Source organism: Eumetopias jubatus, unplaced genomic scaffold (genome assembly GCF_037043125.1).
Source record: "Eumetopias jubatus isolate StellerSeaLion01/CBP00866 unplaced genomic scaffold, mEumJub1_p1.0 scaffold_4, whole genome shotgun sequence".
NCBI classification, from domain to species: domain Eukaryota; kingdom Metazoa; phylum Chordata; class Mammalia; order Carnivora; family Otariidae; genus Eumetopias; species Eumetopias jubatus.
In genome coordinates this window covers 183,378,829-183,394,708 of record NW_028274810.1, presented here as the reverse complement: position 1 = coordinate 183,394,708, position 15,880 = coordinate 183,378,829, and the positions used below count along the sequence as shown (strand labels likewise).

The window sequence follows — 15,880 nt, the reverse complement described above, 5'->3', positions numbered from 1 at the left end:
AGTCAGTGCGGGTCATCCAGTAACCCAGACACATTGCTACATGAATATTTTTACCTATAAACTATCATTAATGGTTGCCCGAGATTGTGTAAGAATAGTTGAGCAGAAATGACCAAATGGAATGAATAAAACATTACTAGAAAGAAATGATCAAAGCATTTGATATTACCAATTTCACACATTTCTGCATTCTGTAATAAATCTGCTCTCTCTGCTTCTGCAAGTTTGACTGAACCCCATTTATTTAAGACTTTCATCTGTGACCATTTGCCCAGAATGTCACATGTTCTGAAGGGTATATTTTTTGAAGTTTTCCGTTGAGGAGAGAGCTTTACTACCATCAGCGTCATCCAAGGAGGACATGTACTTAATTATAGAGACACTTCTGTTACAGAACAAGTTTGCTAGATTGAAAAATAAACATATGATAAGCAAATAAAAGCCAGATACTATCGCTTCCTTTTTCCATGTTTGTATTCTCTTTAAAAATAGCTGCAAACTAACTATTTTTAACAATTTGCTGGTGTCATTAAGGTCAGTAAGCTTCCCCTTTGCCAAAGTGGCAATTTTGGAAAAGAAAGGCAGGCATCTTCCATCATTTGTTGGCCCCTAAGGGATTCCAGGCTTTGGGGGACCAATCATTGTCTTCTGTGCATTCTTTGCAACATTTGAGATGGGCAAGGTGAAGATGTGGAGATATGAGGGACAGAAAGCAGAGGAAGGTCTCTCAGGCACCATGTCCATCAACCTGGGCCAGCCCAGGAGATCACAGAAGTTTGCCACCTTCGCTCTTCCCCTACCCCTCACCTTAGACCCTTCCCCCACATTTCCAGGCATCCCTGAGGCACCTCACTGTCTTGTTCTGGCCTGGTCTCTCCCATTAGAAAAAAAATAAAGTTCAAATTCATTTGCACTTAGATGTAAATGACTTCTCAGATTGTTCGTAGTCACGAAATCTTGAGGGAATGGTAATATTAGATCCACAAGAATGAACTTGCAGTAGTGTAATTTGAGGCTTGTAGAAGCTGAGCAGAAGAGAGACCTGGTGTTTGGGGCTATTTCTGGCCCCTTCTCAGAAGCCACACTCCAGCCTGGTCCAAATCTCAGACGCATCTGGCACTGACTTCTGCTGCTGATTACAGAGAAGCCGTGACATTCCGGGCGTCCTGCTGGCACTTTCAAAACCTCCTCTTTTTCTGTGTAGTCTTGGCCAAAGGCCAGGTTATAACTTTGCTTGGCTCATCCATCACAAATGAGCTGGTTTTAGATACCCGAAACCACAAAGGAGAGGAGAAAAAAGAGCTCGTGACATTTTCAAATTCCTTCTCACTGAGTCAAGATGCAGCGATCAGCAGCACCCTCACCTAAGGGCACACAGCCCTTCACCTTCTGCCCAGATGCAAAAACCATTTTAAGGAACCTAATAGTCAGTCCTAATACTTTGTAACTTTGTTAACAGCAAGACCCGAGGGAGTGAAAGAACAGGTAAATGCTGACATCTGGTGGACATCACAGCATTGCAGGATCTCAAACTAGTAAAACTTGAGGCTCAGTTGTAACAGATGGAAGTCTGATTCCTTGAAGACATCCTTTATCCCAGCTGAAGAAGTTCAGTTATGCGCATCTTTTTGGTGTACAAACCAGGCAATAGGATGGCATAAAAGCAATGTCTTTGTACTGGCAAGAACTGGTTTTTGAATTCAGGTCTAAGTCGGGTTTAATTCTCTTTGTCTTGGTTTTTATCATCTGTAAAATCAAGACAATCATACCTCATGCACATAATTTTATTAGGTTCTTTTTAAATCAGATCCTTTGACTTTTAAAAGACAATCTCCACCCATGGGTGCAGGCTTCCCATTGGTCCTGTGCTGCTATCCTGGGGAACCCATGCTTGATTTGTACCCAGTTCCCCCCCACCCCACAACAGTTAATCTAATTATTCCCATCTACAGGTAGAACCTTACACGTACCGGGCACATGCCAAGAACCCAGTCAATACTGATTTGCCAATTGATTAGTAGATAGAAATGTATTATTTTCCTACTTTATTCCCACCACATAGGTGAAATATTGAGTTTTCTCTACCTCTTCAAGCTAAGGCCGTTGTTAGAATCTTTCTTCAGCCAAATGTCCAAGTGCCATGAAGGACATTAATGATAGTTATGGATCCTGAATGGTCTCAAAATATGAAATTTCAAGTCCGTGCCAAATTCCAGCTTCCTCAAGAAAAATACCCCTTTTAAAATGCAAAGAAGCAATCCAATTCAGTGGAGTCCAACTCAAAGAAATCAATGAAGGCTAACAAGTTCTCCTGGCAGCCAAGCCAGAAGAGAGAGAAAGCCTTGGGCCAGGGTCCTGTGCAGCCTCAGTGAGACTCACACAAAGCCTGGTTTATTAGAAACAACTGGAAAAGCTACAAAGCTCATGCAGCCTTCCTGAGCCCTGTCACAAATTTCCACTTTGGACAGAACAACATCTTCCCTTGTTCTTGCCATCTTGCTTGTTGATTTTTGAGCTCCACCAGTGTGAAATTGGTGGATCTGGCCGGGACCATGAAGCCAAATGGAGGGCAGGCTACTCTAGAAGACCTGCCTGTGTTCCCTTTCACATCACACCTTCTCTGAACAGCCATTTTAATAAACCTCATGCCCAGGAGGCTTGTGCATGGAATTGTGGCAGGTTCTACCCTGCTGTCTCTCTTGTCTATTGCAATTTAAGAAGATTTGAGATATGCTGTTTAGAAGTTAAAAATCATGTCTTTAAAAAAATCTTTTTATTATAGGGCGCCTGGGTGGCTCAGTCAGTTGAACGTCTGCCTTCAGCTCAGGTCATGATCCCAGGGAGCCTGCTTCTTCCTCTGTTCCTCTCCCCGCTCGTGCTCTCTCTCTCTCTCCCCTCCCAAATAAATAAATAAAATCTTTTTTAAAAAAATCTTTTTGGGGCACCCGGGTGGCTCAGTTGTTCAGCATCTGCCTTCGGCTCAGTTCATGATCCCAGGGTCCTGGGATCGAGCCCCACATCGGGCTCCCTGCCCTGTGGGAAGCCTGCTTCTCCCTCTCCCACTCCCCCTGCTTGTGTTCTCTCTCTCGCTGTGTCTCTCTCTGTCAAATAAATAAAATTTTTTTAAAAAAATCTTTTTATTACAAATGTCAAGTATACATAAAAGCAGAGAAAATACCATAGTAAATAATAGCATAACAGAACCTGATGTACACATTACCCAGTTTCAACAATTATCAACTCCAGACCATGTCATTTATAAGTTCATTCATTTAACAAATATTGATTGAACACGCATTATGTCTCAGTTACTGCTTTAGGTTTTCTGAGACACAGATCTGTATAAGGGCAAAGTCCTGACCCTCACAAACTATCACAATTTAGTGCAGGAAATGCTGTGACAAGAGAAAATATATGGGCAGCTAACCCAACCTGGGAGAGCTTCCTGGAGGAAATGGCACCTAAGCTGAGAACTTGAAGGCTAAGTAAGAGACTGCCCTAGGAGAGAAGAGAAGAAGCAGATTAGGAATGGATAATGATTCAGCAGGAGAATTATACAAAGAGCCAGGAATGAACATGAACAAGGGGATTTTAGGAACTAAAGAACCTTAATATGATTGGAGCTTTTTTTTTTTTTTAAGATTTTATTTAGGGGCGCTTGGGTGGCTCAGTTGTTAAGCATCTGCCTTCGGCTCAGGTCATGATCCCAGGGTCCTAGGATCGAGCCCTGCATCGGGCTCCCTGCTTGCCAGGAGGCCTGCTTCTCCCTCTCCCATTCCCCCTGCTTGTGTTCCTGCTCTCACTCTCTCTCTCTCTGTCAAATAAATAAATAGATTTTATTTATTTGTCAGGGAGAGAGAGAGGCAGGCAGAGGGAGAAGCAGGCTCCTTGCTGAGCAAAGAGTCCAATGTGGGACTCAACCCCAGGACCCTGGGATCATGACCTGAGCCGAAGGCAGACGCTTAACCGACTGAGCCACCCAGGCATCCCTGGAGCCTTAAGTATAAAGTAATAGTTAGAAAGAAAACTGGGTAAGAGTACAGATCAAATCGCAAAAGATCTACATGCTATATTAGGGCCTATAGAGAAATGAAGAGCCAGTGAATGGTCAGAGGAAGGGGGGTAACATGATCACATTTGCCTTTTAGAAAGATCCCTCCTTCTGCAGGGTAAGGAACAGGTTAGAGTGGACTGACGCGCTGTGCAGGCTCCGAGGTGGAAATTGTTTAGGAGGATGCTGTAATTTAATTAAGCGAGCTGGAGAAGAGCTGGGGAAGTCACAGTGGGGCTGTTGATAAGTGCTTGCCTGGGGAGGCATGCTGGGCTGCACAGCTCCCTCTGGATTCCGCTCGGCTTCTCTGCTCTAAGGTGCAGGGGGTGTGCGTGTGTGCGTGTGTGTGTGCGCGCGCGCGCACACACACGTTTCCATGTGTTGGGGAGGGAGTCCCAAGAGAGGACAATGGAAAGTGATTATGTATCAGAGAATGGGCCCCACACTGAACCCAGAAATCAGCTCTTTGGAAGCCCTAAAGACCATCTTCACTAAATCCCTCTGTGCAGAAAAGGAAACTGCAGCCCAGGTGAGTACACACTTACCCAAAATCACAAGGGATGTGGCTGGTAGGGCCTCCATCTCCTGACTCTGCCACCCTTTCCTCCATCTGTGGCTTTTTCACTGCTCTGTGCTTTTGCCAACCTTCTCACTTCTTCCCGCTAGGCACCCCAGGGGAGCAAGAGTCCCCGGAAAATGTTGGGATTCAAATGACAGCAGTGCTACAAACTTTTATAGACAGACAACTTAAGAAAAAAAAGGCTTCTGATTATGTGAGCAGACCTGTCCCCTGCATTTCTCACACTTGCATTGTTCAAGCTTCTGTTTGCTTCCACTGGCTCTTAGGATTTTGATGAAAGGGTTTTTCATTTCTCATCAATCATCAATCCTTGAAAAGCCTTAGGATGAAACATTATGATATGAACCCTTGTTGACCTGTTCCGTATCTTCTTAAGAGAAGCTGCATATAAACTGAAAAATAAATGTATGATTTACAACTATATTAGACCCTGTCAGTCACTGTGCAAAGCTTGGCTGTGCTAAGACTAGAAGTTTTCTTGAAAAAAAATAATTAAATAGGAACTTTATGAATTATACAGAGTTTCCACTATATTGTATTTCATTTCAGAATAATAATATTCTGCACTCCATGGATTTAACATGGTGTCTGACACCATGTGAGGCAGATTCTCCTAGAGCCTTCACTTTGGTGTGTATTCGTTACTATCTAAAATGTTAGGGGCTTCTCTGTTAGTGCTTAAAATACTGTTCCTTAGTTTTAGGTAAATCAGGCTATTATAAAAGCTGTATTGTCCTTTTAGGACCTCAGAGAAGTAACTGTATTACCAAGGAAAGTAGAGAATGAGCAGCCATGTGATTAACTGATCCAGCGCCTACAGAGTTGAAGTCAGAAATTCAATCTCCAATGGCAGTTTGGAAGCAAGCTAGTCATGGAATTCTCATTACTTGCTGCGTGTAAGAAGGAAGGGAAATTGGAATTTTGGTCTAAGAGAAATAATGTGGTCAAAGGCACTTAACTACATTTAGCAGCCATCAGAGGCGTTCAGAGACATGGATCAACAATATCGTTGTCCTTGATTACTGTCACTATCAATCCTCATTACTGATATCAGTAAATAATGACCACATCTCCTGGATATGGGTCAAGAAGCACCACGGTCAGGAAGCACCGGTCAGTGGCCCGGTTCTGCTCTTGCTAGCCTAACAGAAATCATCTGAGCTCACTGGTCCGTAGTTTCCTCACCAAATAGCAGTAAGCAAGGGCGTGGTAATAGTGAGATCCATGTACGAGAACATTTTGTAAGTGTTTGCACATCCGGGTAAAATAATGTCAAAAATATGATAAAAATAAGTATGCAAAATATAGTGGGGATTTTGTTAAAGTACTGCTTACCATAACCCAAGAATAGCTTATATATACATAAATATTTTTTAATTGTAAGAATCCATGATTTTTAAAAAAATATGGTAGTTTGGACAAATGCAATTTTTATAGAGCTGGAGATTCCAGAAAAACATCAATAAAGCTTCAAAAATTCATTTTGAAATTTCCTTTCAAATTTTCTGATATTTTGCGTAATAATAAGTCCCTTCCTGATCTCTGGAGATATAGAATAGTATGGAAGAAAGAGAACAGATTTTAGTTCATTTTAGTTTAGCCTTGTGTTTTCAGCCTTTTTAATGAGCTAGCAGATAAGAAATATGGAGGAGAATGCCCATATGGATCTTAAAATCTTAGGACTTTGGTACATGGACCTTTTTTTATTCTTACCATTTAAAAATGTTCTAGTTTATTTTATTTTTGAATTGGAATATTCAAAATTAGATTGGTCCAGCCTTACAGTTGTGACCTAATACAATTCTTGTGGTCACCCTTACAAAGGCAGAATAGACCTTCCCACACACACCCCAGTTTGGTTCAGTTGTGCAGACCAATGAGGCCACACAAATACCAAGAGAGCATAGAGAGGTGTATTACTCCCATAATGAGGCCCTCTGAGGAGAGCAAGGCAAGATGCTTGCTAACAGGTTCAAAAATGGCTGGAGAGAACAGAAGGAGAGTGGTTTGGGATTTTATGGTAGGGCTGGAATTGAGGGTTCTCCTCTGCAAGAGCCAAGACTTGCATGGCTTGAACCTCCTGTAGGTGCCAAAGGAGAAAGCATCTAGGCTGTCCTATCAGTTTGCCCAGATGTGGGGCAGAAGGGAAAGGAGAGTAGTGGGGACTGAAAGCTGTCAGCAGTCAAGCATTAAAAAAAAATAAAGGAGCCAACTCTTTATTACAGACTCTATTACAGTAATACAGAGCATAACAGTGTATACAATATGGTTAACTCTCCATCTGGCCAGTCGCCAACCTCTACTCCCTGATCCACCCAAGGCAACCACTCTTCAGTTTTACCAGCTTCTTTGTGTCCTCCTTAGAGGTAGTCTATGCATATACAAATATATGTACACAGGACCGCCCACACGCACACACACAATTCATTCCTTTTGCTAAAAACTGAAGGGTAGAAACTTTATAGTCCAAGGTTTTTTAAATTCCTTCAGACTTGTTCTGTTATTTTCTGGATAAGTGTCTTTGGCCAAATTATTTCACTTGAGTCTCAATACAGTCTTCTGTAAAATGGAGAGATCAATACCTGCTTGCAGGATTGCAAAAAGAAATAAATGACATAACATCTAATCAGAGTCTGGAACATAACAGATGATGTCCCTTTTGTCTTATTTGCTTCTACTTCTCTGGCTGCTCCCTTTCAGCCTCATTTAAAAATTCCTCTCCCCTTACTGACTCTGAAATACTGGAAGTTCCCTAAGTTTTCATCCTTGGTGCTTTTCTCTTCTCACTGGACTCATTCTCCCTGGCTAATATGGGCAGTGTCAAAGGCTCTGAGACAGCTTATGGACTGATGACTCCACTCAGGCACCGTCTCCTGCAGTCCATGCATGAATTTACAAAAGTCTACTGACCATCTAGATTTATGTGTCTAACAGGCACTTCAAAATTAGCAATTGTCTTTACCTTTGCCCAAACTCTTCTCCTAAGTTCTCTATCTCACTAAAAATGGGTACCATCATCCACCCGGTTTTGAACTAGCAATTTGGGAGGTTTAACCCTTGACCTTGCTCTTGTCCTCATTTCACACCTCTAATCAATCCCCACATTTTGTTCACACTATTCAAAAATATCTCTTGATCTGTTCATGTAGTTATTGCCATTCCATTTAATACTTTTCTAGATCAAGTCATCTCCCCAAAAATTATTGCAACAGCCTATTCCCTGGTCCCTCTTTCCAGTCATGCTTGCCTCTAAGTAATACCAGAGGACAGAGAGATCTTTCTAAAGTACAAACCTGATCCTGTTAATTCCCTGATTAAGTTTTGTCAGTGGCTCCCCATTTCCACCTGGATGTGGTTCAAACTCCTTAAATTGGTTCAATCTATTTCTATCTTTTCCTCTCTTTCTAGGAATCTTACCCAATTCCAATAGCTTTAAATACCATTTTATGCTAATAACTCCTAAATGTACATCTCCTAGACTCCCACCCAGACCTCTATCTTAAGCTCAAGGCTCTTTTACAACAGCCTATTTAGTAGCTCCATTTGAATAACTCATAGGCATCTGCGAAATGTGTTTACCAGGATTCTTGATTTCCCTCCTCATCTTCATTTCAGCAAGCCACCCAAGGGCTCATCTCAGAACACCTGGGTACTATCCTTGATTCCCTTTTTCTCAGCCTGCAAATCCAATCCACCTGAAGTGCCATTAATTCTCTCTAAAACATATCTCAGTCTGTCCATTTCTTTATATTTTATCCCCATTACTGTCCAAGTCATCATCTTCTCTCACTTGGACCATTACAAAGCCTCTTGTTTTCACTGTTTCCATGCGAGCCCCCTTCCAATTCACTCCAATACAAAGCACCAAAGGAGTCTTTTAAAAATATAAATCAGATCATGTCACTTTCTTGCTTAAAACCTTCCAGTGACTTCTAATTGCTTTTAAAATAAAATACAAAATCCTTGCCATGACTTACTTGCCCTATTCAGTCTACATAGATTCTTACTACCCCTCCTTCACCACACCATAAGAGCAGATCATTTTCTTCCTCACTCACTTTGAATCCAGAGCATCTAGAGCAGTGCCTGATACTTAAGAGACATGTGATAAATGTTTGTTGAAAGAATGAAGAAATGAGTAGCCTACAAGACCTTTCTTGGACCCTGCTTCAGCTCTTCTCTTTCTACTTCTACATACCACAGTGTATGTCCCACTACATTCTAGAATAGAATGGGACTTGACAATGTCTATCTTGCAAACACTTTTAGCTGGTGGCAGCAGAAATCAAAGTGAGGGAACCCCAAGAGATTCTGGCAGAATTAGGAGTGATTTACTCAGCTGTTTTTCCCCACTGGGTGGACATTCTCAGGCTCTTCTGAGCTCACACCTTGAAGAGTTTTTAATGTTTTTTTTAAACTGTGGGAAAATATAAATAACATAAAATAAATTACCATTTTAACCATTTTTAAGTGTATCATTCAGTGACAATAAATACATTCACAAGGTTGTAGAACCATCACCACTGTCTATTTCCTGAACTCTTCCATCAACCCATACACTCTGCATCCATTAAATAGTAAATCTCCATTCTTCTCTCCCACCAGCCCCTGGTAACCACTATTCTACTTTCTACCTGCATGAATTTGCCTATTTTTGGTACCTCATGTAAGTGGAATCATATAATATTTGCCCTTTTGCATCCGGCTTCTTTCACTTAGCATGTTTTCAAGGTTCATCCATGTTGTAGCATGTACCAGAATTCCATTCCTTTTTATGAATGATTAATATTTGAGCTTGGTTTCACATTCATTTGTCCCACAAATATTTATTAAGCACGTTGTTAAGGGCCAAGCAGTGTTCTAGACACTATTGACATAGCAATGAACAAAAGAGAAAAAGTTACTACTTTCATCATACAAACAAAGAAGTAAATACATAGCAGGCCAAGTAGTAAAAAGTGCTATGCAAAACCAATATTGCAAGAATAGCTGTATAGGAAGAGATCTTTGTGGTAGGATGGGACCATTCACGTTGTGCCTTGAGGATAATGTAAGACTTTGGATTTTACTCTGAAACAAGAAGCCAATAGAAAGTTTGGGGTTGCAGAGTGACATAGTCTGACCTACATTTTAAAGAAAAATCCTGGTTTCAATATTAAGGGAAAATGAGGCAAAAGGGAAGTAGAAGTACCAGCTAGGAGGATAATCCAATAGTCCAGGTGAATGATGATAAGACCTGTACCAGAAATAATTAGCCAAGGTTTTCTAGAGAACCAAAACCTATAGGATATATATGTGACCAGTAGATGATGATGAGAGAGAAAGAGAATTGGGGAGGGGAGAGGAGGAGGGGTGGGAAGATGGAGAGGGAGATTTATCCTAGGGAATTGACTCATTCAATTGTGTTGGCTGGCAAGCCTCAAATCTGTAGGGCAAGCCAGCAGGTTGGAAATTCAGGTTAGAACTGATGTTTCAGTCTTGATCTAAAATCTGCAGGGTAGGTCAACAGTCTGGAAACTGAGGCAGGGTTTCTATGTTTCAGTCTTGTAGCCGGATTTCTTCAGAGGGAGAATCTGTTATGCCTCTTCCTCATTTCTGATGATTTGTTGGCAATCTTTGGCATTCCTTGGCTTGTGGATGCATCACCTCCATCTCTGTTTTCATTTTCACATGACGTTCTTCTGGTGCGTGTATCTGTGTCCAAATTTCTCCTTTTTATAAGGACGCCAGTCATACGGGATTAGGGGCTCATGCTATTCTAACATGACTCATCTTAACTAATTATATCTTCTACCATTCTATTTTTAAATAAGGCCATATTCTGAAGTACTGGGGGTTAGGACTTCAACATATGATTTTGGGAGAGACCCACTTCAGCCTATATCACTATTCAGAGTGATAGCTGTAAATATAAGAAGCAGGGATACTCCAGTGTTTTTGACCTGAACAAAAATGATCAAGTTGCCATTCACTGAGATGGAGGAGAAAGTCTGGAGGGTAAAATTAAGAGTTCAGTATTGCATATAATTCATATATATACATATATATATATATATTCAAATAAAGACCCACCTCTTATCTTAAACTCCTCACTCAGTTAACAACACCAGCGGGAAGGCAAAGAGCCCTGTTATCTCTGAAAGAACTGAGCAGAGAGAACCTGCAGTGTTTCCCTTCCCCAGACATACATGTCACCTAAGTAGCCCTTATTTCTGGTCCCCTCCACTTCTGTTCCTAGCCCCACCTTCCTCAGTATCAATGTTTCATTATGTAACATCTACTTATAACACCTCCATATAAGTCCTAGGCATAGATCCACTTAAAAAGTTATTAAAAGAATGGATGAAGTCAGAACTAATTATGAGCTACAGAGATATTCTTTTTAACAGTTGTACCTTCACTAAGAACATCAAGATTTGAATTGAACCCTAGTAGAAACAAGTTATTAATAGTTTGGCCTCAAATTAATATTAACTTGTGACTCTAATATCCATGATCTATCTTATATCTTGCCATCTTCCAATCTGCATGCTTTATAGTCAGCACAAGCAAAGACTTGCCATTAGAGTTTTAAATCACTGCCAATTAGGTTCTTAGATCCAAGTGGAGGAATTGCTTCTCCAAATAATGGAAAATAAAATGTACAAAATAACTAAACCAAATCAAACAGAATTTTTTAAAAAAAGAGTCCAGGAAATATATCATAATAAAAAATTATTAAAAAAATAAAAATAAAAAAGAGTCCAGAAAAAAAGGTCATCTCATAAAATTAAATCTAATTTCAAATTCCATTCTGTGATTTTAATTCTAAAAGCTCTGAGAAATTTTTGGTTAGAAGTAGTTTAATTCTGCCATGGATGTTTCTTTTACGAAATGATATTATTTAGGGGTGAATGAAAATTTTCAATTTGCCTTTTAAAGGGATGAGATTTTGTGTATATTTATTTGGGTGTGGTGACTGTTTTTCCTCTGCATGGTTCAATAGCCAATATGATTCATTAGGGAAGTGGATATTTGATCTTTATAAAGTATTGCCTAAGTCTTCTGGATCCCTAAGGAGTGGTGCTTTTAGGAATACAGATTCCAAGATGATTCCGCTTTGTGGTTAGTACTAGTGAAACCCTCAGACTGTCATCTAGAATCTGGCCTAAAAGGAAGACAGGGATCTCTGGAGCACTGTGGGCAGCTGAAGGTCTTTCCTCAGATAACTTTCTCAGATCGAATTTTATGACTACACTGATACTCCCAGGGCACTGTCCTTACCAGGAGGGCCAGAGGAAGTCAGATTTCAGCACACTGCTCCCTTCTATCATGCTTCACACTGCTGCTTGTTAGGGAAGCCTGTGGTCCCTGCCCAGACTTGCTCTGACTGTAGAGTGTGTCCAGACACCAGCCAGAATTGGAGAGCAGGCTGCTGATCCTGAGAGAAAAAGACCAATGTAGGGAAGGGTAAAAGCTGAATGTCTCCAAAGGAGCAGTGGAGCCAGGGTTTTGTGTTTCTGGGGCTGAGTTTGAGACTTTTATTCTGCCTGAACATTTCCACTATTTTCCTCACAAGCGTCTCTGTCTTGAAGCAAAGGACCGAAGCAAAAGGCCTAATGAAGCGTGACGGGGGGAAGGGGCTGCAAGTGACTTGGGAAGGACTTGTGAGGGAAGAAGAGAGAAGGGTCAGGTTACCGGTTCACACATTCTCACAAAACCATTTGAAAATATGAGCTGGAGAGGCAAATTCACGGAAGTCCCATGATGCTTCCCTCGGGCCTCTAGGAGTGGGGCATGCGACGCCGAAGTGTGCCTGCAGCTCATTTTCAGCGATTTAAGCTTTGCTCAAGCCCTCCAATGAAGGCTGGTTGGGAAAGGTCGCGGGTGGTCTTATTCAAGCTCTGGGTCGCCAGGGGCTGAACCGGTTCTTTCTTGACTTCCTTTGCATGGGGTCCTTCAGGCCCTGGTGCTCGCATCCCCTTAGGTTTCTGCTGCCATCGAGCAGCGCGCTCCGGACAGACGCGGCCGCGGCCCACCATCACCTGCAGGTGCGCACGAAGTTAGCTGTAACCCGCCCAAGCCCAGCTTCCCGCAGCATCCGAGTTCGATTGGCGCCGGCGGAGCACCCACCCCAACCCCAGACCGAGAGCCTGGTTCCCTGTCCTCCTCCCCGGCGCCAAGGACGGCTCCGAGCGTTTTCTAAATCTCTCATTTCCCCCCCGCCTCGAGTGAGCTGTTGGCACTTCTCCAGAAGCCTCCCCGGCTCTCAGCTCCAACCTCTAAAATAAACTCACGGTGCCAGAAAGCGGGGGAGGGGAGAGAAGCATATGAACGAGGAGAATAAAAATACTAGGAGAAAGACCTAATTCTCCAGGAAAAGGTAATAAGGGGAAGCGAAACTGTGAACTCACTCGGAAATGCAAACCAAGCTCCACTTTTTCCCCGAGCGCATACAAACGATCGAAAGACAAATCAGCCAACACGCTCGGCGACTTCCCAGAAAGGGCCTCATGAATGAGAATGGGTTGCTAGGTTTCCTCCCTCCCTCCCTCCCGACAATCGCTTCCCACAAGACTTCCACAGCCCAAAGAAAACAAGCCGGGCCTGGCAACTGCAGCGCGGGGGAGCCTAGCCAAACCCGCGGAGGCCGCCCGCGGCCTCTCCCGCCTTCAGGACCCTGGAGAGCGGCCGCCGCGCCCTTGGGACTCCCGTCCCACCCCGCTCGCCTAAACCCCTCCCGCGCCTCGCCACCCTGTCACTTGTATTAGCTGCTTCCCGCCTCCACCTTCAATTTTCTTGGCAACCACCACTCTTGTTTTTCACAAACAGATTAAACTGTCTTTTTGTTTTGCTTGAGGGAGCTGTTTAGATTGGCTGAGTTAGGTTCTGGATCGTAGCTTCTCTAAATGTTAGTGGACCAAGAAGCTCTAAGAGCTCCAAAATGACAGCCTGAGGAGTTAGGTGACCTTAAGAAGCCACTGAGTTCAATCCCCTTTACTCTATAAATGAAGCAGATAAATTCAAAGAATAAAGAGACTTTCCCAAGGTTAGCCGAGGAGTTAGTTGCAAGGCTCAGTTTAGAACCTTGGGCTTCTGACTTCTAAAGTAATGCTTCCCTCTACTTTCAAAGAAAATAATAACAATAATCTTACCTTTCTACTGGCCGTTTAGATATCTTAAGCAACAAGTGCAAGGTGGAAAGGCCTGTGTTCCTGAGAATAAGATGGACACATCGAGTGCACAAAAGGGTCCTGCATAGTGTGCACTCATGAGACCCAACAGAGTCCTGGTATCCCACTACGCCAACCAGCACAACCCAAGTCAAATCAGCCAGTCCCTTCTTCCACCCAGCCTGGGCCTGGGATTGCTCAGTCTTCTGACACTAATCAGTTCTCCCCCAGACACCTCTCACAACAGAACCTAGTAACCAAGTCCAACTTCAGTGCCTCAGCAGGGAGAGCTCTAGGCACTTTAGGAGGTGGGAAATGTCAGAGGGAAAGCAGGAGAAGAGCAAAAGTTGCAAAAGTGAACTAGAAGATGTTCATTCACTAGGAAATCCTAAAGAACCAAGAAGTCTGAATAAAGATGCTTCTATACACTGTATCTCACATTTAAGGTGCATGTGAACCCCCTGGGAATGTTAACATTCAGATTCTGGTGCCGTAGCTCAGGATAGGGTCCCAGATTCTGTATTTCTGACAAGCTCCTGGTTGTTATTAAAGCTGCTGGTCCAAGAACCACAATGAGAGGCACAGAGTTAGAAAGAGGGGAGGGGAAAAGAGGGGGAAAAGGAGAGAAAGGGGAAGGAGAATCCAACCAAAGGCCTTTCCTTTTGCTCTCACCTGCCTTCTCTTGCACCCCCAAAGTACAGCCTCAAAATGCTGTAGTAAATGATACTAAATGCACATTTTCTTCAGTCTGTAGCTAGACCCAACAGTAATGGTGTGTTTGTTTTATTTCTCTCCCCCTGCCTCTTGCCCTTCCTGCCGCCGGCCCTGCACAGCTCCCAGACTCACCCGCTGCCCTGAAGCTGCTCAGCCTCCTTTCTAGCACGCTCTCTGGCCTCGCGCGATTCTTCTCTCACCTTCTCCGGCGACCCCCTTCTGGGGATCCCCGGCGGCGCCCGGACTTGTCCCTCCTGCTTCCCGCTCGCTCCCTGCCAGCGGCTGGGCTCTCGCGGGGGCACGGGGAGCGGCCAGGCCGTCTCCAGCTCCTGCTGGGGGCAGCCCTGGCACTGCCCAGCCGACCCCCAGGGGGACGCCTTCCCAGGGAAGAGGACGCCTGCGCTGGGCAGAGCTCGCCCATGCCCGTGAGTACAGTTGTCTCCACCACGCCCCACCGCCGCCCTCACCCAGACACGAGCATCCCCTGCTCCTTCCTAACCTCGACTGACCTGAGACCCGGGCCAGCCGGGGCTCCCGCCGGCAAGGGGCTAGGGCGGGAGGGGCCGGAGGAGGGGCAGAGAGTTTTGGTAGGAAGGTCAAGAGAGGCTTGAGCTAGTTCAAGGAAAACGAGCTGGCGCCTAGCTTGGCATCCCCTTTCCGCAGTAGATCCTCGAAGCTACTTTTTCCTGGACCATTTCCTTCCAGTGTCAATGGAAACTGTGGAAGCGGGAGGGAGTCCTCACCCTTTCTGAGTCTCTTCTCAAACTCTCGTTCTCAACGTGTCGCTCAACCCCCTTCCTACCAAGCTTCCCCCCGACGCGCCTCCGCCCCCTCCTCGCTCTCCCACTCCTCTGCCCTCTCAGCGTCTGCAGGCTCTGGAAGCCGGGGAGGAAATGACGTGATGTTATTTTTGTGTCAGGTCAGCTTCCAGCTTCAGTTTTGCCCTCCAAGCTCCCGCGCCGGGCTCGGGCGGTCGGTCGGCGTCACGCTCCCGAGGGCACACGGCGGGGTCTATAGGGATACGCGGTGCTCTGGGCCCGCGGAGCTGGGAGGCAGCGTTTTTCCGCTCCACCCCCAGGTCTCTCCCTACCCCTGGACCTCGGAGCCCCTGGGGACGGAAGGCAGCTGCAAAGGGTCTCAACGGGATCCGGAATCCGGAGTTAGCCACCCCCCCACCCCCACCCCCAACCTAGTGGGGCCTCCGGCTCCGGCGGCAGGAAGAGGGCGTGGAACTCCTTTCCAGTGAGGGGCCAGCAGAGGCAGTACCGGGGTGGGACGGGTGCCGAGCTCGGAGAAGCACCCGGGGAAAGACAGAAGGTAGGGGGCTGCCCTCCAGAGGCGGGGTAGTCCACGGCGTGACTCTCCAGGGATAGGGCACGCCCT

At 44.5% G+C, this 15,880-nt stretch overlaps 1 protein-coding gene across 1 annotated transcript in view; it reads left to right on the top strand.

The window, feature by feature from the left end:
* Positions 1–15,880, top strand: part of RGS20 (regulator of G protein signaling 20) — a 72,873-nt gene that overhangs the window by 8,931 nt on the left and 48,062 nt on the right. Inside the window, exon 2 of the mRNA XM_088023140.1 lies at positions 14,617–14,922. Coding sequence (XP_087879266.1) covers positions 14,617–14,922 — 306 coding nt within the window. The remainder of the gene's footprint in view (positions 1–14,616; positions 14,923–15,880) is intronic.